This window comes from Mesoplodon bidens (assembly GCF_964165515.1).
Source record: "Mesoplodon bidens genome assembly, chromosome: 4".
NCBI lineage: Eukaryota > Metazoa > Chordata > Mammalia > Artiodactyla > Ziphiidae > Mesoplodon > Mesoplodon bidens.
In genome coordinates, this window is record NC_138160.1 from 152912991 (window position 1) to 152937602 (window position 24612).

General features: G+C 53.6%; 1 protein-coding gene across 2 annotated transcripts in view; it reads left to right on the forward strand.

Moving 5' to 3' along the window:
* Positions 1–23163: 23163 nt before the first annotated feature.
* The window catches only part of UNC5A (unc-5 netrin receptor A), a gene marked incomplete at both ends in the record, with an annotated part of 62543 nt that continues 61094 nt past the window's right edge, over positions 23164–24612 (forward strand). For both annotated transcript variants that reach the window (XM_081232312.1, XM_081232313.1), the window contains one exon: positions 23164–23233. In XM_081232312.1, the coding sequence (XP_081088438.1) occupies positions 23164–23233 (70 nt within the window). The remainder of the gene's footprint in view (positions 23234–24612) is intronic.

A 24612-nucleotide genomic window follows, 5' to 3' on the forward strand; every position in this document is an offset into this window, starting at 1 on the left:
CATTTTTTCTCGGCTGCTTTATGGCTTTCGGAGCCGTTCAGAGCACTGTGTGGTGGCGGTGGCTTTGCACACTGGAGCAGAAAGCGCCCACGCACCCCACCCCCGTGCCGGTGACCTCTGTGCTGGATGAGACTGGCAGGCTGGGAGGGTGGGAGGAGCAACGAGGCTGGGCCAGGCTGTCCCCAACCAGGCCGTGGTCCCTGGCACCTCCCTCACAATTTGCAGGGAATGAATGACACTCAGGCCAGCCTTGCAGCTGTCCCGGGTGCCTCAGATAAACAGTGGAAGACTTTGCCCTCTTGCTCACAGTGAGCAAGGTGGGGGAAAATGCACCAGCTGTAGCCTCAGACAGACCTGGGTTCAAATCCCGGCCATACCACTGCTGTGTCACCTAGGCCAAGTGACTTCACCCCCTGGGCTACCATTTCCTTGCCTGCAGAATGGGGATGTCGATGCCACCTGCCAAGTGGTGATGAGGGGACGGAGAGTGATCATATATGAAAAGCACCTGGAACGGAGACTCTGGTCTCCAAATGTTAACTTGCTGTCCTGAGCTGAGTTGTTGCTCTGAATGGTTCTCCAGCCTCCTATGTGGGCTGTGGGGAAATCATCCCCACCCAGGGAGAAGCAGGGGTCCTGGGAGCAACGAGACAACCTCTAAAAGACATTGTGGGGGACTTCCCTGGTGGCGTAGTGGCTAAGAATCCGCCTGCCAATGCAGGGGACACGGGTTCGAGCCCTGGTCCAGGAGGATCCCACATGCCGCAGAGCAACTAAGCCCATGTGCCACAACTACTGAGCCTGTGTGCCACAACTACTGAAGCCTGCACACCTAGACCCTGCGCTCCACAACAAGAGAAACCACTGCAGTGAGAGACCTGCGCACTGCAATGAAGAGTAGCCCCTGCTCACCACAACTAGAGAAACCCCACGCCCAACAACGAAGACCCAATGCAGCCATAAATAAATAAATGAATAAATTTATATATTAAAAAAAAGGAGGGCTTCCCTGGTGGTGCAGTGGTTGAGAATCTGCCTGCCAGTGCAGGGGACGTGGGTTCGAGCCCTTGTCCGGGAGGATCCCACATGCCACGGAGCAACTAGGCCCGTGAGCCACAACTACTGAGCCTGCGCGTCTGGAGCTTGTGCTCTGCAACAAGAGAGGCCGCGATAGTGAGAGGCCTGTGCACCGCGATGAAGAGTGACCCCCGCTTGCCACACCTGGAGAAAGCCCTCGCACAGAAACGAAGACACAACACAGCCAAAAATTAATTAATTAATTAATTAAAAAAAAAAAAAAGACATTGTGGGCCCGCCAAGACCAAGAGCAGCCTCTTGCCTGCCTCAGGCCTGGCCACACACATGGCATTGTCACAAGGAGGACCCATGGGGACTTGGTGTGCTGTGAAGAAGGGCTCTGTAGAGTCAGACCTGGGCTTGAACCCACTATGCCACTTGTAACCTCGAGCACATCATGGGTTCTCTCAACCACAAAATGGGGTCAGCAGCTACTTCTGAGGGCACATGCAGAGGATTAAATTAAGTGAGAAGAGGCGTGTGGACAGCCGCGCACACAATGAGAACATCACGGTGATATCCACCCAGATGCACGGGGGCAGGGAACTGGGAGACCCAACCTCTCTTCTGGATTCTGCTTCCAGCTCTTGTTCAACCTTGGATGTAGCTGCCCCTCGCAGTGAACCTCTTTTAGGCTGCGGACCCCTGTGAGACTTCATTAAGTTGTGGATCCTCTGCCCAGAAATGTGCACACACAAAGGACCCCACAGATTTGCCAAGTGACATCAGAGGTTTCTGTAGCTCCTGAAATCTGTCTGCGGATCCTAGGTTAAGACTTCTGAGCTGATGGTTGCTCCAGTCCTAACCATCTATGTGTCTGTGGGGGGACTGGAGACAGGTTCCGCATGGTTTACTTGTGTCCTTTTCAGACCCAGCAGCACCTCGATTCAGGGGTTGTTCCCAGCCAACAGTCCCACATCCTGGGGAGGAAGAGAAGCTGTTATTAAAAAGTCTAACAAACCCCACAGTAGCTGGCTCACCTCTCCCAGTGTGGACTGTGTCCTGTCCACACAGTTCAGGACATCTGTGCTTTGCCAAGTAACCATCCCTTCTTCCTTTAGGAAACAGTCCTCCGAACTCCCCTTGAGAATACCCCTGTCATATCTCAGCCTATGATTGGTGGACTGATTCCATGCCCACCTTCAGGAGCAGACCCTGATTGGCCACTCAGCATATTCCCTCCTCCTGGCTGTGTCTGTTGGTTCAGAGATGGTCAGGTCACCAAGTCAGAGTCAATGAGACATGAGAATATTCCTAGAGCTTCTGGGAAAGCAAGGTCTTCTTTGTCTTACAAGGAAGACTGGGAGAGGTCTTCAATTGTTCCCCTGAAGGATGTGGTGTAAGATTAGGATAGCTGCACCTGTTTTGCTACCAGGAGGGGATAGCCAGGAGTTGCCCAAGGTGGGGTGCAGGGAGAAGCTCCATGCAGAGGCTGAGGGTGAAACAGGGGAGTTAGACAAGTGAGAAGGAGAGAAGCAAGGTCTATGGTGACATCTTTGGAGCTGCTGGACCAAGCCTCACCTGATGCTAACACTACCTCCAGACTTTAAGACTCTATAGCTCAATAAACTCCTCCATGATGTAACCATTAGACCTGAGTTTTCCTGTCACTTGCAACACAAAGCATCCTAATTGAAACTCCCTGCCAGCTGGGCCAGACAGAGAAAAGATCAGGAAGGAGAGCTCAGGAATCAGGAAAATGAAATTCTTCCCAAGGATATGGGAGATCAGAATCTTCATCTACCCACCTGGTCCTGGGAAAACTTCAGAAAAAAAGCCAGAGCTGAGAGAGTAGATGAATTTTTGATATTATCTGACTGGACAGGAGGAAATATTGCCTACTGGGAGTTTGATTAATCACCAATTCCGTTCAAGTCCACAAATATTTCCTGAAAGCCAGTCATGCATGGGACACTGCCAAGTGATGGAAGATGCACACAGGAACGGGACAGTCCCCCCAGTGGGGAGCTCCCAGTCAGGTGAGGAAGACAGGCTCAGCCCAAGCTCGCCTGATAGCAAGCAAGACTGGGGTAAGTGCTAAGATCGAGATACAGACTGATTGGCCCTGGGAGCCCAGCAGGAGAAGGCTGCAGGAAGGCAGAAGCCAGGCGATATGGTGACTTTCTCTGCCCACAAAGGCATGGTGCCACCTCTGCCCTGAGGGAACGCCTTTTCCCAACCCCCGCAAAGATACGTCAGGGACTAACATGGTCCCAAATGCCAGGTGCATTTGAGAAGCAGTCCCTCCACACCTAGTCTTACTGAGTTGTCCAGATTCTGTGTTCCCCAAAGTGTGCGATGAGGACCATGACAGAGGTTGGATTTTAGGAGGTGCCGAGAGTGGAGTCAAGTCACACTGTCTCGCCCGGATGGTGAGAAAGTTGCTCCCTATGCGGTTCTCTCTAAAACCTCCCATCAAGGACAAAGTCTCATTTCGCTGCCAGCTCATCTCTAACACCTCTCCAGCACTCCCTGACCCCTCCTTCTAGCAGAGAGAAAGAGAGAGCAGGCCTCCGCCTATTGCCTTCTGCAGGCAACAGGCTCTTGCTCAAATTTCCTCACGCTATTTTGTTTTCGTGGCATTTATTTTAACAGTTGTCTTCTATTTATGGCAAGTGATATTGGCTTTCCATTTATGGCAGTGATAAAAACAAGTTTCCTTACATTTCATTTCTGTAAGTTTTTTACAGGGGGGCTGTTGGAAAGAAAAACATGAGCTAGGACAAGGGGGACAACAGGTATGACCAAAAGTGTGTAAGTGGGATGTGAATGACCGAAGTTGGGGAAATATTCATTGCACAAACACAGACTACCTACCTACTGTGTGCCAGGTGCTGGGAGCACAACAGGGAACACAGTTGGCAAAAACCCTGCCCTCATGGAGCTTACAGTCTAACGGGTGAAGTAGATACAATGCCGGTGTGTTAGATGGTGGTGGGTGATCTGCATGAATTCAAAGCAGGGAACGGGGTGGCAGTGCCTGCAAACCCGCCAGGTCAAGCTTCACTGAAAACCTGGCAGTTAGTGCAGTCTTGGAGGAGGTGAGCCAAGGCTTCACAGATGCCCTGGGAAGGGGCACAGCAGGTAGGAGAAACAGAAGGACCCATCGTGTTGCCGTCTCCTCCTTGTCGAGGCTGGATTTGGAGACTCCCGCTGGTCGCTGGTCAAGAGGACACGCCACAGGAAAGCCCACATCAATGCACTGTTCTTCTTTCTTTGGTATAAAAAAGCAAAGGATGATCTGCAGAGATAAGAGGTGTAGCCTGGAAAGCAGCCCCCAGGGTCCCTGCAGGGCTCCTGACCGCATGCTGTGCATAGGTGTGGCGCCACATGTGAGATCAAGACCCAGCAGGACAGGGGCCCGCAGGGCTCCGAAATCATCCCCTTCTGAGTCATCAAAGTGCCATTGACTTATGGTCCATAATTGTAGGGACGTAAGTGCACTTTATTACTCCGCTTCATTGAAAATTGGTCATCTATCTGCGGTCCATCTGCAGCGTGGTAAGTAGGAAAGCTGAGAATCCCAGCCGTGGCTCCTCTACTTATGATCCGTCTGCTTCTGGGCAGGTTCTTTTATTCTTTTGAGCTTTCACTTTCTTGCATATAGAATGGGGGTAACACATTGAATGAGGTCACTTGTACTGCTCTTGGCACCTGTGGTCAGTCAATAAACGTTGTCCTGGTCCTCCATATACCTAAGTCTGAGTTGCCCAGAATACTCCGTCTCCCTTCCACAAATGGGAACTGGCAGGACGAGGAGATGGCAGGAAACCCATTCATTCATTCATTCAACAAGTATTTATTGCTCCACTCCGGGCACTCTTCCAGTCACTGGAGGTACAGCAGCAAACCAAACAAAGATGGATAAGGTCTTGCTTCCATGGGAACATGTCATCAAAGAAATACATGAGATTTCAGCACAAGTCACAAGGACTGTTCAGAGGAGCCAGCTCAGATTGTGTGTCCAGGGAAGGCTTTGTGGAAGACGTGACAACGGGGTGAGAAGGGGTGAGCTCTGTAAAGGTTTGTGGGGAAAGCACTCCAGGCAGAGGGAAGAGCAAAGACCCTGGGAGTAGTCTGAGCCATAGAAAAGCCCAGTTGCTGGAGGAAGTGGGTGCTGGGGAATTTAGTACGAGAGGATGGGGGATGTCAGCCCCTGAGGACTCAGGAAGGAGAGAAGGCTGGGAGGATGCCCGGGTGGACTGGGTGGTGAAAGGAAGCCTGCAGTTCTCATCCCATGCCATGGTCCCTTTGACAGCACCTCTAGAAACCCCCAACTTGAGCGAGACCCTGGACTCCCGCCCACTAGGCCAGGCCCTGTCTGCTGTCCCCCACAGCCTCTGGAGTCAGTTTCATCTTTGACCAGACCCACGGGGCACTCACGTGCTGGCTGAATTTCCCTTCCTGAATCCCCTCCAGGTTGGAAGAAATCTGTGTGGTTTGGATGAAGGAAGGGGTGAGGTGGAGGGGGAGAGAGCAAAGTGTGTTTGTTGGCACCAGAATCATAGCAGAAGCCAATGCTGGAAACCTTCCCAAGTATTTAGAAATTAAAATAATAAAAGAAAACTGAGCATATGGAGTTTGTAAAGTGCCGTCCATCTTCAAGAAGGGACATGACTTGCTCAGAGTGTACAGGAGAGCTGGGGTCTTGAAGGATGTGTCCGTGGGGTAATGATGGAAACTCACCTCTCAGGTGGGAACCAGGGGCAGGAGCACGTACCGCTCTGGGCCTTGCAGGGTGTGGGAATCCCCACTGGGTTCTACTTCTAGAAGAGGAGAAAGAATTCCTCTATGTCCCCTCCCTAATCATGTGGGAGTCCCCAGTCCTCTCCAACCCAGGGAATGCTTCCTCCCCCCAGCTCAACTCCAAACCTATTTTAATTCTTCTGTATCCAACTCTAGAGCAGTCCTGTAGTGTCAGCCTCAAAAACACACCCCAATCCAGCTGCTTCTCTCCTCTTCCCCACCTCCACTCCGGTCCATCTCCCCCTCTCACCTGACCAGCAGCTGCTTCTGCCTTGTCTCCAGATGCCTTTCTCCTCACCACAACCTGGTCCTCCAGTCTGACCTCCCCACAGCCATCAGATGGATCTCTCCCCCAAAGGCTTTTCATCTCAGGATAAAAGCTGAGCTCCTCCCTATGGCCTTCAGGACCTGCATGATCCAGCTCCTAACTGTTCCCAAAATCACTGGTCTTTCTTCTGTCCCTCAACTGGTCATGGTCATTCTGCCTCAGGGCCTTTGCACACACAATTCCCTCTGCCAGGAACACTTCCTCAGTGCTTTCTATGATCGGCTCCTCAACCAGGCCTCAGCTCAAACAACCACCTCCTCAGAGAAGCCCTCCCAGGCCACCCCATCTAGAAGACCACCTCTCCATTTCCTTTTGACACCGCTCTATTTCGACATACACCTGTCACTATCTAAAATTACCTCGTTTGTTGGTTTGCCTCGTCCCTCTATCATGTAAGCACCATGAGCCCTGGACCTTGTCTGTCCTCTTTCCTGCTGTGTCCTCCACACCTGGAACAGTAGTCGGCCCAGAGGAGACTCTTCACAGCCATCTCCTGAATGAGGACTGACTGAAAGCAGGGCCACCTGGTTTATTTGGTCATCAACTAAGTATATAGGTAGCACCATGCACAGACTTGCAACCCCTGAGAGGCAAACATCGCCTCACTAAGGCAGAATTCACGAGGTGCTGGTAGAGCCCTGCAGTCAGGAGTTAGGACACTGCGGGGTGGGCCCGTTCCCAGGGAAATCACCAGACACCTCTGCATGTGCTGGGGGCTCCCCATCCTGACAGAGCAGAAGCCAGGCAAGAAACCTTGACTTGCCACTCCTGAAGTTGGGAGCCCATCTGGGAGGCCCAGGTGCCTCTGTCCCCACCAGGTGCTCAGGTGTCCCCAGTGCCAGACAGCCCAGCTGGCAGAAGCCAGAGAGGTGAGCTGGCTGGGAGCTGTGGGCAGCGGGGCGAAAGGAGAAGGCAGGTGTCCTACGAGAGCCTTTGGGGAGGAGACCTGGCCAGCCCATGAGCCCTGAGTGTCCTTGAGGGCTCTTGAGTGCCTTGGCCTGGGTGTACAGAGGTGGCTGCGTGGGCGTTATGTAGACACCTGGGGTAGGGGTGGAGAGGATCTGTCCCCAGGGGTGGCTGGGCCTGTGGAGGGAGTGGAGGGTCTCCTCCCCGCAGCCCATCCCCCTCTCCATCCTCCTCCTCCGTCTGGCTGCTCCTCTCCCGCTCTGCTGCACGCTGGCCTCCGCAAGATGGATTTTCCTGGCTGTGCCAGTCTTGCTGCCACCTGTTCGCGCTGTGCTGGAGCCAGCAAAGTGGCTCAGCTTCAAACCCAGAGCAGCTGGGAGAGCCGTTGCCAAGCCTCGTCGTCCCCTTCGCTCCCCTCCTTTGTTGCAGCGGCAGCAGCTTGGGCTCCAAGTCATCCTGTCACCTGCTGTCATCTGGGCAGCCCCTTCTTTCCCCCACCATGACCCTGCCAGACCCCTCCAGCCCTCCCCAGACCTCAGCCCCTCATGACCAGGCTGCCGAGCGGGGCACAGGCAGGGGCGTTCACAGCTGCCCTCACCACCATGCTGCCTCCAGCCCCCAGCCCAGAGTCTCAATCCCCTTTCCCTCCCCCACTTCCTGTGGGATTTCCCCAATATACTGCTCCCCAGAACCTTCCCCAGAGCTCCAGCCAGAAGGGCTGAGGCTAATACTGGGGGCCTGAACAAGCCAGGAGGCATCCAGCTTTACCCACCTAACCTGTGACAGAGCAGGTGGCCAGGGGCACCCCCAGGCAGAGCAAGCTCCAAACCTCCAGGAGAAGGAGGGCTCTGGAAACTTCCTGCAAGAGCAGTCCAACCCACGCCAGAGGCTCAAGTCCCAGTCCTGGCCTGAATGCTTGCTCCATGACCTTGACCTTGCTCCAGGATCTTCAAAGCCCCTCTGAACCTCGGTTTCCTTGCCTACCGAGGGGCTAGGTTGGTGCCTGCCCACCCTGTAGTGCCACTGGGAAGAACAGAGGACTAGTGCCTTGAACTCCTTTGGGAACAAGGCAAGGATATAATTAAACACACGCGTGGGACAGAGAAATGCAAACTGTAAAGGACTGTGCAGCCCGGGGAGCTGTTTTTGCTCTTCCTCATAGGGCGTGGACCAGCTCCCAGAGAGACGGCCAGACCCCGTGGCCAGAACGCGTGCACACCCGGCCCCCGGGAGAAAGATGCAGGCTGTGTCTGTCTTCAGAAATACTGGCTCCAGCTGAGGGGGCATCTGAAGACTGAGAGACAGCCACATCAGAAGATAGAGCAAGACACAGGCAGACAGATAAATAAACACAGACGAAATAGCCGGCGAGGCGGATGGCTCTGCTGATGGGAACAGACAAGCAGTGGTGGCTGGGTTACCATAGGCCGGGGCCTCTCTCCGCCCCAGCAGGATCCTTGCCTGCCTCCGGCCCTCGGTCATCAGCTCTCACACACTTGGCCTCGAGGGCACCCGGGTACAGCCTCCACACAGGCACACGCTGCTGCTCAAATGGCTGCCCCCTGCAGCCAGAGCTGGAGGGGGACCATGGACCCTCCAAATCCTGAGATGCTACTGAGAAGGGAAGTAGTCTCTGCCTTTAGGGGGAAGCGATCTTCCTTTGGTGCAAATTACCTGGGAGGAGCCGTGCCTTTGTCAGTGATAGTAATAGGAAACCTCAGACCATTGCCAATGAGAGGGCGGCGGGGGGTGGGGTGGGGGACGGTGCTAATCCCTGGGGATGAGTCATCAAAGAGAAGCTGAGGTTGGTGGAGAAACCACAGTGCCTGCTCAAGCTTATCAACGTGCATCTTTTTCTGAGTGCACAGAGCTGGTCACAGGGACCTGCAGATAAGCAGAAAGCTCTAGGGGCTCCCGACACCATCTGCTTGGCGGGGCTGGGGGCACTAGCTCCAGAAGGGCATGGACGAGGCAGGGGTTCAGGCTAGCAGCCCCGCTTGCTCTTTGTCCCTGCCATGCCTCCTCCCACAGCTGCCAGACTGCTCTTTCTAGAATGAGTGTAGGATCCGTCCCTCCCCTGCCTACCTCCCCTTCCCATGGCTTCCCATTGCACATGTAATAAAGCTCAGATCCTACCCATGCCTTACAAGGGCCCCAGGGTCTGTCCTGCCTTCCTCTCCAACCTCATAGCATACCTCTTCCTCCTTCAGCTCTCTATCCACACCAGCCTATTGTTCCTCCACCCTAGTCCCACCTCAGGGCCTTTGTACTTGCTGTGCTCTCTGCCTGGGACGCTCAAACCATCAGCTCTTGCCTTGGTTGCCTTCTCTCATCATTTAGGGCTCAGTGGCTAAGCCTCCCCCGCCAGTTAGCGCTCCCCTCCTTCCTCTGAACACTGTCAGGTCTCCCTGGGTTTTGCTCATTTGTTTTCTGCGTAGCACGTATGTGAAACGTGCGTGGTTGTAGTCTGTTCCTGCTCTGTAGAATGCAAGCTCTTGTCTTGTTCACTGTTGTTTCCCACTGCCTGGAGAAGAGCCTGGAACACAATAGGCATTTAATAAATGTTCCCTCAGTGAAGGAGTGAATCCCAGAAGAGGTCAAGTGTCCCCAGAGTGGGGAGCACACGTCCAAGAAACTGCACAGGACAGCAGGGAATGCAGCTGGAGGACGCACATGACTTTGAGGGGCCAGGACCAGAGGGACCCCACGAAGCCAATGGAGCTTATGATGCCAATGCTTATTTTACCATGGGTTTTACTCAGTTTGCCTCATTTAATGTTTATCACCTGAAGCGGGTGTATTACTAGTTCCGGTTTCAGATGAGGCAGTTGAGAGTTTAAATCACATGTCCAAAGTCACACTGCTTATAAAAAAGAGTAGGGCTGGGACTCTACATTCCACTTCTCCTCTGTGGCTTGTGGCTTCCCAGCAGGTTGGAGAAAGGCCTTAGGGGCCTCCTCTGTCTCCCTAGAGTCACTCACAGTCACATTCCTAAAAGGGCTTTGCCTGCTTGAAATATCAGCGGAAGGGAGCCACGGGCAGCAGGCTTACAAGGACCCCACGCTGGCTGGAGCGGTGGCTAGGAAAGAGAAGCCAGGAAAGTGGGGCCTGCTCCTTGGGGGGCAAAGGAAGGGTGAACAGAGGTCTGGCTCATGACTGAAAAGAGGTTCCTGGAGGAGAGCGGTTCAAGCAGGCTGCACTCCTCCCCCAGGACGAGAATGACTAAAGGCTTGGATCCAAGTTCCAGCCCTGTACCTGGCAACACACCTTGACTTTTGACCTAGCTGTCCCCCTCTGTGGAACAGAGGTAATAATGCCCAACTCCCAGAGTTGCTCTAAGAATGAACCCAGCCTTGTGTGTAAGAGTGTTTTTATAAATCTTCAAGGGTTGTACAAGTGCACACTGGTGAGGACCCATTTGGCTTCAAGGGTCAGAAACCCATCTCAAATTGGCTCAAGCGCAAAAGAGAATTCATGGATTCTTGTCATTGAAAAGTTAGAAAGGTGGGAGAGGTTTGGCTTCAGGCATGGCTGGGTCAGGGTGCTCTAACAAAACAAGTCTCTCTCCTTGTTTCTTTGTTAGCTCTCCTCTGTAGTGGTTCCCTTCTTAGGCAGGATCTTGCCAAAGGATGGCCATCAGCCACTCATATCAGGCTACCATGCTGACAAATGACCAACCCCACCTGAAAGGGAGCATCTCCTGTATAAGCTCAAGTCCCAGTTTAAGTCCCAGGATTGATTCTCACTGGCACAAACTGGGGGCCTAACCTGAACCAACCACCAGGATAGCGGGAAGCCAGGATATGGGGAATTCTGATTGGCCACCCCTGGAGCCAGGAAGTAGGACTGGCTCCATCTGAACCACAAAGGCTGTGAGTGGTGGTGGAGGAGGTTCTCCAAAGGAACAAGGGAGTGCTGCAAGGGTCTGGGGGCCCAGCTGCAAATAACAGACGTTCACGGCAAGACCAACAGCGGCGTTCTCACCCTTCCAGCTGGCACTGTAGAGCAGCCCTCTTTAGGGCTCCAGGCTGGGAGGATCCACTCTGGGGCTGCCCTGCAGGGGCTCAGAGGAGGCCACTTCCTTGATATTGAACGGAGCTACTGTGAGCATTAAACAGAATCATTCCGTGAATGTGAATTGCAAACGGTGAAAACACCCTTCAAATGTTAGAGATTATCCTTCATGTTGTTTCAGAATTGGAGAGGGGTGAGGAACTACAGGATTTTGGAACCAAAACGGACTTAGAAATCACTGGCCACCACCCTCCTCTCCCCCCCCCCTTTTTATGGTCATCCCTTTAAGGCATCAAGAAGAATGAGTTTCAGAGGCAGATCACATCATATCACTCCCCTGTCTAAACTCTCCACTGGCTTCCCTTTGCTCTTGGAATAGTCTGGTTTCCTCTCCTTCCACCTCAAGGGTCCTTGGGATCTGGTCCCTGCCTACCTCTCAGACACCATCCCCCATATCCTCTCCTGCCATCCCCTTATGCCTCAGCCACACTGCCTTTCCTGTGGTAGCACAAACACACCAAGCTCATTTCCTTCTCAGATGCTTCACATTTGCTGTTCCCTCTGCTGGAAACACTTTTCCCCCAGATCTTCAAGCAGCTGCCACATTCCCTCACTCGGGTCTCAGCTGAAACACCACTTTCTCAGAGAGTTTCCCTGCCCTCCATGCCTTCTATCCTCCACTCTCTCTCACTTTACCATTTTATATTTTTCACCATCTGGAATTATCTTGTTGCTTTATTTATTGCCAGTCTCTCTCCTGCCTGACACTCCTGCTGGAATAATCAGATCCAAGAAAACAGGATCTACACATGGCACAGGGCCTGGCATAAAGCATGGGGGTCAATAAATACCTGTTAAATGAATGAGTATATGGCTGGCGAGATGGTCGGTGGAGGGTGGATGGGTGGGTGGGAGGATAGGTGAGTGGGGGAGTAGATAGATGGGTGGGTTGGTGGATGGGTGGATGAGTGAGTGGATGGGTGGATGGATGGGTTGGTAGGTAGATGGGTGGATGGGTCAGTGAGGAAATGGTTAAGTAGGTGGCTGGATAGATGGGTGGATGGGTGAAAAGATGAGTGAGTGGATAGGTAGATAGATAGGTACGTGGGTAGGTGGGTGGACGGCTATATGGGTGAGTGGATGGGTGGATGGATGGGTAGGCTGAGCCCATGCCCTGTCTAGCTCTGCCTTCACTCTCTAACCTGCTTCTTGCCCTTTAAAAAAGTGTGTCCTGTTCCCCGCTTTAGATGAGGCACTAACTTGGGGCTCTGGTAGCTGAGGCCCCTCCAGGCTCCCCACTTCACATCAGCTCGGGTACTGCACCCTCAGCGCCACCTGCTCCAGTTGCTGAATTCACCTGACTTCAAAGCCCACTAAACCAATCATTAGGAGGTTAATAAAACCCTTTCCCCTGCACGGGCACACTTCCTCCCTTGCCTGCTGCCTGCTGCCTTCTGCCCATCAGCTGGGCCTGCCTGTCACTGTTGCCAGGAGCTGGGAGAGAGCTCAGCTGCCACTCTTGCCTGGCAAGCCGTACAGGTGAGCTGAGCGCCTTTGTCCTCGCAGCAGCTCCCAGGGAGGGTGTCACTCAGTCCCTGCCCCTCCATGTCTGTTCTTGGAGGTGGGAAGTGGGAGGCTGCTGGTCTCTTTGAGGACCTGCCCTCACCTGAGCTAGGGGGCCTGTGAGGTTGACAGGGGGTGGCCGCTGCAGTGGGGCTGGGGCAGCCTCACACACAGATAGCCTTCTGTGAGCAGCCCTGGTGTCTCCACGACAGAGGCTGGAGGAGGGAAGGGGCACTGTTGCGACCTTGGCTTGCTCTGGTTGCTGAGGAGTAGCAGGGTCCAGGGGAGCATTCAGGCAGATGGGTCAGCGGGCAGTGAGCCTGGGGAGTGCAGGGTGGACCCACAGGGCTGTGAGTCCACATCCAGGGGATGCCTTGATACAAGTCCCAGGCCATTCTTAGCTTGAGGTCCTGAGGGTGAGGAAGACTCCTCTCCCTAACTGGAAAATTCCATCTCAGTGAAATCTGGTGGAAGAAAACATCAATTCTCCACATCATTGTTGAGTGGGGGAAACACACACACACACACACACACATACACAGCAGAATGAAGCATACAGTAAGATACCATATTATAAAAATCTAACATAGGGCTTCCCTGGTGGCGCAGTGGTTGAGAGTCTGCCTGCCGATGCAGAGGACATGGGTTCGTGCCCCGGTCTGGGAGGATCCCACATGCCGCGGAGTGGCTGGGCCCGTGAGCCATGGCCGCTGAGCTGCGCGTCCGGAGCCTGTGCTCCGCAACGGGAGAGGCCACAACAGTGAGAGGCCCGCGTACCGCAAAAAAAAAAAAAAAAAAAAAAAAAAAAAAAAAAAAAAAATCTAACATCAAGCAAAACTACATCTAGTTATCTCAACATATTATACCTGTATATAAGCAGAGAAAGGCCCCGAAGGTGACACACCAGACTTTCACCAGTGGTCTCTTCCCTGAAAAAACCTGAGATTGGGGGTGGTGGAGAGGCGGTATTTGTAGTCTTTATATTTTTTAGAAAATTAAATTAAGGTATTCATGTTTTATATGGGAAATTAAAAATTAATTTGTAAAGATATTCACCAAGGATGTTATTTAGAGTGTGATGGTCAGACTTAGCCCTTGAAGGAAGTGCCATGAAGAGTCACGGAAGGGCACGAGAGGGTCCCAGCCGGCATAGGAGCCCCACAACCCATGGCAAGCTGGGCCAATGGCTGGCAAGCCCTGTGAGGGCTTCTGCCTTTCACCTTGGAGCATCCCCAGGACAGGGCACCCCTGGCTGCCTCCCCGCACCCGACCCTCCTCACAGCTCCCTCCAAGATCCCACCCTAAGGTGACAGAGGCAGACCCAGGAATCGGTTCCAGGACTTGGGGAGCAGAGAGGGCGGGAAGCCAATGCCCAAGGGAGCGGGGAGCGTTCTGCTCTACTGATCCCATAATGCCAGGGCTGCAGCCTCTCGGCTTCCGCCCGGCCAAGTGACAGCGTCTGCATGCTCATGCAAGGGGGTTATTTTATTAACCAGATAGATTAAGCATCTCTCCTTCTAATTACCAGTTTAATTAACCTTGGCACACAGTATGTACCACCCCCCGAGGGACTGAGTCAAAATAGCCTCGCTGGGTGAACGTCGCCCATCTGCTCTGCCTAGCTTCAGCTGGCCCTCCAGGGACCAGCAGAGCAGGCTCTGAGGACCAGGGGTCTGGTGGTACCAGGGAGGAGCAGAGGAAAAGGTGGATGGGGGTTGTCCTGAACCTCTCAGGAGGATCTTGCTGTAGATGCTGGATTCCAACACGACCACCTCTTCAGCAGCCCTCCTGGAAGCGATCCTGGACCACCCTATTTGGGTCTCCCCAGTGCCTGCAGGGTAGCAATGGGCCCCGAGTAAAGCCTGAGAACCAGAAGATTTGTTTTCAACTACCACCTACTGAATGGTGATGGTGTGAGTGCTGCCTTCAAGTCCCCAAGCCTCAGTTTTCTCACCTGCAAAATGAGCACAGTGAGACCTAGGACATGGGGCAACTTATGAAGTTTAATTCAGAGAACAGAGGTCAAGATGCCTTGTAAATTACATTCATTTATTCACTCATTCAGCACATATTTATGGAGCATGCACTATAAGTTGACAAAAGTAAGCAAAACAATGATGAACAGGGAGAATTTGGAGACCAAGTTCCCTGGAAATTGGCCAGTGTCTGGCTAAGAATCCCAAAGTCACCAACAAGTGTATATACATGGGAGCGCACACACACACACACTCCTTCCAGACCTGTCGCCCACAACAGCCTGCCCCGGCACACACCTCACAGACACATGTACACGACACATGGGCACACACATGCTCCTTCACAGCCATGCACAAAACACGATCTCAGAAACACGCCTGCATGCATGGAGACAACTCTGCTCTCAAGAAGTGTGAGGCCAGGGATGTCACATTAATAAGAAGCCCAGAGGCCCTGGTAAAGGGGGGTTTATAATATTTATTTATTTAAAGGCTTTTTAAAATCCTAACCTAGCCTTCTCTTCACTAATGCAGTGTTATTGGAGGCTCCTGGTGTCTGCGTGGGAGGGTGAAGATGGGAGCGTGTGTATTTGCATACGTGTGAGGAGAAGCCTCTCGATGCGCTGCGTGTAGAGTGCGCTGTTATGTGTGAGTGTGTGTGTGTGCACCCGGGTGTGTGTGTGCATGTGTCCCAGTGTGGAGCGTTTGTGTTATGCTCTCATACTTCTTAGGACCTTTCAGTAGTGAGCAGTGTTTTTCAACTGATTTTTCTCTATCGCCCCCATAAGGATCCTAGTAGACGTTTTTTTCCATAATAGGCCCCTCTCTGAAATTTTAATACCGCAGATACACTATCTGTTTATGTACCATATATAGATCTGTTCTGCATATAGAGAAAGAGTAGATTTTTTTCACCCACCTCCACCTGCAAAGAACCAACTCCTGCCCCCTCGGGGGCGATACTGCCCCTGTTGAGAATTCATGATGTAGAGCCAGAGTTTCTGTCTCCAGCGGCCTATGACCCATGACATCGTGTGCCGTGGTTCCCAGCCTAGAGGGCCCAGATGGAAACCTCTTAAAATGCAGATCCCTGGGTGCCACCTGGAGAACAAGTATAAGCCTGGGAAGGAGTCCAGAAATCTGGGTTTTAGCAAGCTCCCAGGTATTCTGATGCGCTGACTGAGGGAGGCCTCTGAGGTGGAAGGGAGCTTAGAACCATCGGGGATCATCTGATCTGAAAGGAGAGGGTCTGCCTGGAGCTGAGAACATGGAATCTCAACCCACAAAGACTGGGCCCTGGCCAGCAGGGCCTCCGTATATCAGAGCTGCCCCAGGGCACTCCAAGGAGGCTGGGAAGAGTCCGGTTGCTGGACCAGAACCCCTCCAACTGACTGGGACTTAGAGAAGACACAATGAGGAGTGTGACCCTAACACAAGAACTGTGCAGTTGGAGACTGAAACAAACACTGACCCAAGTGTCTGGAGCCCCCTTTTCCATCTGCTCAGTAGAGCCACACTGACCTGGGCCTCTCTTCAGGGAGCTCCAACCTCCTCCCAGTCCCAGGGAGGAGGGGAGAAGGTTACCTCGGCCCTGCCCACCAGACCGGCCCTGGGATTGCAATGGGAGCCCCAAGTTGTCAGGGACTGTAACCCGCTCTGGGAGTTGCCAAGGACCTGGTGGCAATATCAATAAAAACCAGAGACTCCCTACCTGGCCTTGCCCTTCGTGAGTGCCAAAGGAAAGCTGTGCCTCTTTGCAGGACTGGGCCAGGGCCAAGCCCCAGCCCTGGGTGTCTGAGTGATCAGAACATGGGGGACCAATGGATGCTCTGTGGGCAGTGGTCCAACATGGGGCTGCCAAGGGTCAGATGGGAGCCTGGAAGAGGGAGGGAGGGGCCATCGTGGTGGCCGAGGAGCAGGGTGGGGTGGGGTAGGGCGGGGGGTATAAGTGACTCTGTGAGGGCATGATGGCAGGGGAGGGAAAGAGGGAATGAGAATGGATGGGAGATGGAGATGCAGGAAGTACAGAGAAAGAACGGGGAGGGGGGAACACTGCGGTCGGGTGGGGAAGCCAGAAAGGCATCCTTCTCCCTCTCTTAATCTTCTAAAGGCATCAGAGCATCTTGCTAATTGTTCATCTCCCAGAGACGCTAATGAAATTAACTCTGCAAAATGCTCATCAGGTCATCTGCAGAGGGCATGGTGCCAGGTTTCCACTTGGTCCAATCCCGTCCTCCTCCTCCTCAGCTCCTCCTGCCTCTTCCTGATGATTCCCCACCCCCTCCTTTTCACACAGCCCCCTCATCGGGGGACACCTCACCTTCAAACCTGCCTAAGAGTGCCCAGTGGGGACACTAGAAATGGGGGCCATGTAGCCAGGGAAACCACCAAGTCTGAGATACCATGGAGCTCGTGGAGCTGGAAAGGTTATCTCTGGATGTGTGTATCTGATTGTCTCTGTGTGTGTGTGTGTGTGTGTGTGTGTTAGCACATATATCATAGGAGCATGTGTCTCTAATAAAACCATTCGTTAGACTGAAGTTTCTTTCAATCACTCAGCAAACATTTTTGGAGCAGCATCTGAGTTTAAATCCTTGTCCCATCCCTTACAAGCTGAGTGGCTTTAGGCAAGTTATGTCCTCTCTCTGTGCCTCAGTTTTTGTATCTACACAATGGGGATGATAATAATAGTAGATGATAGCATCTACTTCCTAAGGGGTTGTGAGATTGATAGAGATAAACCAGGTAAGGAGCTTAGTCCTGTGCTGGGCACGGGGTGAGTCTCAAGAAATGTCAGGCGCTGTCCTTGGTCCTGAAGGCTCCATGGTGAAAAGATCTCACTTCATGCGTTGAGGCACAGGAGAGTCCCAGGCACAAAATTCTCAGTAGCATGGGGCTGCATGGAGAATGGACACGAAAACAGTCTGTGCAGGAAAGAAGTGGGGATATCTGGACGTGTTTTTATATGTATGTAAATATATACAGAGAAAGTATGTGTTCTTATTGACTGTGCCCAATATTGATTCAGTATTGATTGATGGTATTATTGATTGTGTGCCTCTGTGTGATTTGAGTTGGGTGTGGGAAGTGTATGTGTTGGGAGCAGAGAGTGAGTGGATGTTGGCATGCTGTGTGTGTGTGTGTGTGTGTGTGTGTGGTGTCTGTGCTGGATTCAAGGCATGGGTGGATGTTGGTATTCTGTGTGTGGAAGGGACTGGTCCAGATATTTCTGGGGGTCCTGTGAAGGGGTGTGTTTCTAGTTCTCTCCCCTCTCAACCCCTACACATTCTTCACTTGTCTTATAACTGGGCTCTCATTACACTCTAATGTACAACTAGCAGGATATTTATGTCTTCTCCCATAGGCCGCAGCTTCCCCCAATGGGCAACATTGAGACTTGCAAACACTAGGCACTAATAAGTGCTTGCTCCATCCTATGCAAGGCTCTAGAACAGATTTTTATAAAGGATGATTCTGTACCATTCTTTCAAATGAAAATGACAGAAACCCAAATGGGCTTAAACAGCAACAACAAAAAAGGCCTCATGCAACTGAAAAACCAGGGGTGTATCTGGTAGTTTCAGGAGCAGCTGGATCCAGGGGGGTTGAACGAAGAACCAGGATTCAGCCCTTCTCCCTTCTCCAGGCTCTGCTCTTCTCTGCCCAAGATTTAGTCTCAGGCATGTGCTCCTCACATGATGGCAGTCCCAGGATCACCTCTTTCCTTCTTCAAGTCCAGTAAGGAAGAAATTCTTTCTCACCTTAGTTCCAACAAAAGTCCTAGAATTGAGCCTCAGTGGCTTGGCTTGGGTCCTATGTGCATCCTCGAATGAATCACATTGTTCAGGGAATAGTGGATCCTTTGGGTCCTGAAGCATTGTGCCATCCTCTGGAACTGGGGTGGGGTGGCCCCACATGAATCTCATGCACTGATGGTGGGGAGGGGTGATCCCTCAAAGGAAAGATGGGAAGATGCTGCTTTCAGAAGACAGAAGCTAGACGCTGAGCAGTGGGCAGATATGAATGCTGGAATCAGCAAGAGCCAGTCTGGGATCACGAAGAACAAGTCGCTCCTGCCAAGCTGATTTCCTTTGATTGGGTTATTGGCCTGGTAGATCAAAGCAAAGCAGGAGGCTCATGAGTCTGGGGTTCTGCAGGGTATTTCCATTTATTTTTGTGGATGCGGCAGTTATATGTGAGCTGAAGGATGGTGTGATCAGAGGCTTCCCAAGTGGACGAAAGAGAAGCTTACTTATTGTCCCAGTGCAACTTGCAGGTAGTGTAGAGTGGGAAGCCACTGATATCTGTCCTTGGTTCTGCTCTGAGCCACCTGTTTCGTAAGGACTTGATTGAAAGTATATATGACTTCCCGCTCTCATCTGGGAATGACAGGAAGCTGAAGAAAATATCAAGTCCCCTGCCTGACAGCCTCCACATCCTGAGATGACTCCATATGGGAAAGAGGGATTAGATGTAATACAATGGAATGGAACTGGGATGAATTGAAGTCTCTGAATTTAAATTCAGAAAGCCAGTGACCCAGGGTAGATGGGTAACACCCTGTTGTTTGCAGCACCCATGGCAAAGACCTAAGGCAGTGTTCCTCAAAGTGAGGTTTTCAGACCACTGGCACCAGTAAAAATAGTTAGTAGGGGATGGTATAGGTTTGGTAAAAGCACAGATTCCTAGACACCTCCCCAGACATACTGAATCAGAACCAGGATAGGGCAGGGCCTGGAGATTTTCATTTTAATCATCATCACAGGAGCTTCTGGCACATCTCCAAGTCAACAAAGGCCTCACCACGAGCTCTGAGGTCCCTCACTCTGGTGGGCATTAACAGTACGATGTCACTGATCAACAGCTGACTGGGACTCAGTGCACAAGGTCATGTGGGCAATAAATGTGCCACCTTCCTTCAGGAGATGCCTTCAGAGGAGTGGTCCCATTGGAGAGCTCCCACATTGGGGCCAGTGTGTCAAGGGTGCCAGCAACAGTAGCACCGGAGGGAGGAAATCCAGGGTAGACCCAGACTTTGTGTTCTGAAGTAAAAGAAATGAAAGTCTTCTAAAATAACACAAGAAAAGAGGGGGCAGACATACCTTGATGTGGCCCCAGAAGATGAACTCAATGAGGGGCAGATTCCTGCTCCCTTGAGAGGAGACATTTCCAGCCAGCAGAGCAGTTGGTGGTGAAACCTGTGCTCTGTCACTGGGATATTGCAAGGGGGCTACAGACACTTGCAGGAGGGGCCCCCCTAGGCAGGATCTGGCTCCTCCTTTCCCTTGAGTCTGGGGCTCAAGAGCAAAGGGGGTTGGAGATGTCAGGAGCCCTCCTATCTGGCCATCAATATTTGGGTCTGAGATAAGCCCTTCCTGGCAGCCCTCCAACCTGGATTCTTAAGCAGAATTCAGGTGAGACGTCTACTCCCCTGTCTCCACAAGGTATCCCTGCTCTTTTTCCTGACATGGCCCTGAGTACCACTTGGAAGGGGACAGCTGACCTGAGACCTGAGTGACTAAAAGGAATCATCCATGTGAAGATCTGGGGACAGGAAAGCAAACAGGAAGGCCTGGAGGTGAGGATGAATCTGGATGCTGAAGAAACAGAAGGGAAACCACCATGGCTAGGGCACAAGCAGAGTTGCAGAGTAGGTAGGGGGCAGGTCATGCTGGGCCTAGAGGCTGTGGTCATCGCTGCTGCTTTCCACATATTTCAGTGGCTGCCTTCCAGGCATGTGGTAGGAGTACACTTTCTTGTCCTCTTGGGTGGGCCTGTAGGGCCAGTTGTGGCCATTGAATTGTGAGTGGAAGTGTAGTTTCTGGGATGAGCCATTGATTGCTGGTGGGTGTACTTCCAGAGCTCCCGTTTCCTCTCCCTCACCTAAGAGTGGCTGCTTTGTACTCCAGTGACGAAGATCTGGAGCAGTAGACCCATGATGGATAAATGAGAAATAAATTTTTGTTTATTTAAGCCACAGAGACTTGGGGACTGTTACCACAACATAATCTAGTCTATCATGACTGCTACACAAACCATCTTATTCTGGCTGAAGAGAGAGGGCCAGAGAAAGGACCAGAGCAACCAAACTGAACAGAGGAGAACCTTTTCTTTCCTGTACCTCAAACCTCATTCCCAAATTCTAATCCCAGAGCAAAAACTGCGGGGGAAAATGTACGGAGCATGGACATTGCAATCAAACCTTGCACAGAGTCATCTCAACTAACCTTGCAATCATTGAATAAGGTTGGCCCTGGGCATAAGGTACTTTCCTTCCCCAAGCCTCAGTTACCTCATTGATAAAATGGAGATAATAATGTTCATTTAACAGGATTTCCTGTGAGTATCAAACCAAATTATAAATGTAGGCAGACAGCAGAGTCCAGGACACACCATTATGATATCATTATGATATCATTATGATATCATCCAGCCCCATTCCCAGTCTTTCATCCTCAGCTACTTCCCTCCAGTGCCCAAATCCCAGTTTCTAATCATCTCCCCCATATTGGAGGCCCCCAATGCAGGTCCTGCTATTGTTTCACCTCTCTCACCCACCTCTTTCCTGGGAGTGGGAGCAGCCTCGGTACACTGCTCCCCCCAGGACACACATATGCGCACGTGTGCACGCACACACACACACACACACACACAAAACACACACACACACTCTCTTGTTGGGTAGATCAGGGCCCCTTGACACTGTCTATGCACAAGCAATCCCCAAAGCAGAGTTCAAAACCCAGAGCTGGTGGATATTTGTGGACATCTTCATCTGGGCTCATATGAAGTTAATTTTTAAAAAAAGGTTTTTAGTTAAAAATTTTAAATCAGAAAATTTCATATACTGATACAATGGCTTCTATTGAAAATTTGGAAGATGTGGCCCTACTGGGCCCCACCCCACCCCCACCCCCAAACTGGCACCTGGAGAAGAGCCAGCTGTGCCAGAGATGGGACCCTGTGCCCAGTCCCCAGCGCTGCCGTTGCCTCCTTGGCACTGAAGCCTAGCATCTATAGATATGTATCTGGACATTGGCTGGTGTTTTTCACAGCAGAGTTAAGAGGAAAGCAAAACATTTTTCACAACCTTTCTCTATCAAAAGTGGGAAACAAAAGACAGACCGAGAGAGGGCCTCGTGTTTCAAGAAATACAGGAGAGCTCATATCTCTTTGTGGAAGCGAAGACCCGTCTTATATCGCCCAGCATGCAGCATCAATTTATATTATCGACTGGCCCCTGTAGACATTTTAGTTTGCGACCGTGCCCTCACCCTTCGCATTCTCCTCCCGACCCAGAGTAGGAACCTCTCTTTTTCTAACCACTCTCCCCGTGCACATGGTGCGTGTTTGTCATTTCTTTTCTCCTTCAAGGCAACCCTCTGTTTATTTTAACCAGATTAGGGAATGGGGGGTGGGGAACAGGAGGCTCCTGCAGCGGTCGTTGCTGGAGGCTCCGGGAGACATGACTTGCCCAAGGTCACAGAGCTAGAAGGCGGAGGCTCCTAGACCCTACCCTAGATCTCTCTAGCTCCCAAAGCCCGGTTGGTTCCTTCACGCCCACGTCTCCGGCGCGGTGCGCACTCCGGGCGCAAACACCGCGCGCCCTGTCGGTTGCGCTGCGTCCTAGGATTGTTTTCCTTAGGTGAACGGTGCCGTGGGGTTAGAGAAAGCTGGGGTCACTCTGAGGTCCACCAGGCTACGTGGCTGGGACTGCGGGTGGTGCCTAGTCTAGCCTACCCGCGTATCTCTGCTAACGGGCCAGAGCCCGGGAGCTCTCCCGCAGTCCCCTATCCAAGCTACGGGCTGGGTGGCGTACCGCGGCACGCTGACAGCCTCGGAGCGCGGCCGGGAGGCGGGGACTGGGGTGGGATCGGGGTAGAGAACTGCAGCGGAATCTACCCCGGGCACCCCTGCCCCGGGCCTCTGTCTGCAGCCTGGCGCCGGGCCGGGGTCGCCGCAGCCCTGGGCCCCTCCCGGGCCACCTGTGCGCAGGCTGGAGGGCCCGGGAGAGCCCGGATCCGGAGAAACGATCCGCTCCGGGTTTCAGACTCCTGGCTGGTCCCTGGAGATCGCGTGGGGCGGTGGGAGGCCTCCCCGCCCACCACCCCAGCCCCTCCCTGGGGGAGCCTCGGGCATCGCCGGGAGGGATCCCCAGAGCTGGAGGGTGGCCCGCTCGCACGGCGCAGGGCGGCGGGGCCCCTCCTTCCTTCCCCCGCCCCGCCCTGCTGTCGCCCCGCTCCGGTGCTCCAGTCCGGATTTTGCGGCGCCCGCCGGCCGGCTCCCCGGCTGCGGGCTCCGCGCGGCGGCTGGCTCGGTGCGCGGCGCGGCTGGCGCTGCGCTCCGCCCCGGCTGCATTGCTGCGCTCCCGTTGCCCAGGGGAGCCCACGCGCCGCGTGCGCCCCGCAGCCGGCCGCCCGGAGGCAGCGCAGACCGCTGGCATGGGCCCCGGGGGTGCCCGGGGCTGGGGCTCTGGGCTGAGGCGCTGAAAGGCGCCCTCTCGTCCGCGGGGCCCCGCGTCCGGCCCGCCCACCCACCTGCCCGCCCGCGGCCATGGCCGTCCGGTCCGGCCTGTGGCCAGCGTTCCTGGGCATAGTCCTCGCCGCCTGGCTCCGCGGCTCGGGTGAGTCACGCGCGCGCTCTGGGGAGGCTTGCGGGGGACCGTGCGCGCGAACGCTCGCTGCTCTGGGGGTCCCTGATTCGCGTTGCCGGACCCGGCCGGGAGCCCCCGGGGGCCAAACTTTGCGAGGCGGGACGCGGGGGCCGCCTCTTGCTGCTGCGCAGCTTCCCCGCGCGCTTGCCCGGAAGCCTGGGTTCTGCCAAGTACAGGAGCAGCTGTCAGAGCGTGGGGCTGGCGAGTGTAGACGCCCCACGCCTGCAGGCGGGGGAAGTTTGCTGGTTGCCCGGCCCCAGAGCAGGGTCGGGGGGTTAGATCAACGCCCCGGGGAGTCTGACTTTGCCGGTTAGCAGATTAGAGGGTTTTGACCACATCCCAAGTGCCCAGGAAATTGAGGAAGGGGGTTAAATACCTCTTCCCGGCAGCATCTGTCCCAAACAGCTCCTCACAATTCCCAGCTGGGCACCTGGTCTCTGCCCACGTCCGGAACACAGTGTCCTCCTCTGTCCTCGCCACACACGCTCGCACACGCACACACCCAGGCGTGGAGGCGCATACACTAGCCCCCCCAGACCCTGTAGCCGGCACAATCAGAGCGCCAGGGCCTCTGGCCCGAGCTGTGGCTCTTGGCCTTCCTGGTGTGTGGGGGCCAGAGGTGAATGCTGTGGATCTACTACCGCGTCCTCCCCTCCCTTTCTCTGAACAACCCTCTCCCTCCCTTCGTGTCCCTTTGGCCACCCTCTCCTGCCCCGTAACTCAGCCTTCAGCCCACCTCCTGGGGGTGGGGGGAGTTCCCCTGCATCCTTTGTTTGCTGTCCCTGAGCTTCCACCTAGGCTGAGTTTTTGGGGGCCTCCTGGTCTGTGCCCGACCCCCATGCACTTAGCAGAGCTGAGTGTCTATGTGTATGGTGGGGGGCGGGGGGAGGGTGTCATTCATGTGATCAAGGGGGCATGGAGTTTGCCCTAGCAATTCTTGATTCTTGCTGCCCTGAGACCCTGGGCGGGGGGTGGGGGGTGCCGCTGAGCCTGATCAGGCCATTGTTAATCCCAGGTGTGTCAGAAGGGAGCATTGGGTTTCCCAAGATGGGAAGCCAGACTGATTGGAGGTGAATGAGTGAAAGCTCAGAAACCAGCCTGATGACTGAGGCTGATGGCTGTTTCCTTAAAGGGTCTCTGCATAGTGCATCCTGCATCCACCACTGCCTGGCCACCCTCTGCATCCTGCCCCCCTCAGACCTCCCTCCACCTCAGCCCATCCACTCTCTCTCCCTTTCCATCACCCCATCATCCCCCCACCAAATCCTCACTTTACCAAACCCCTCTGCCCCATGACCTCCCCTCCTCATCCGGACTGAGTTGGGAGGCTTCACTGCCACTGGATGCGT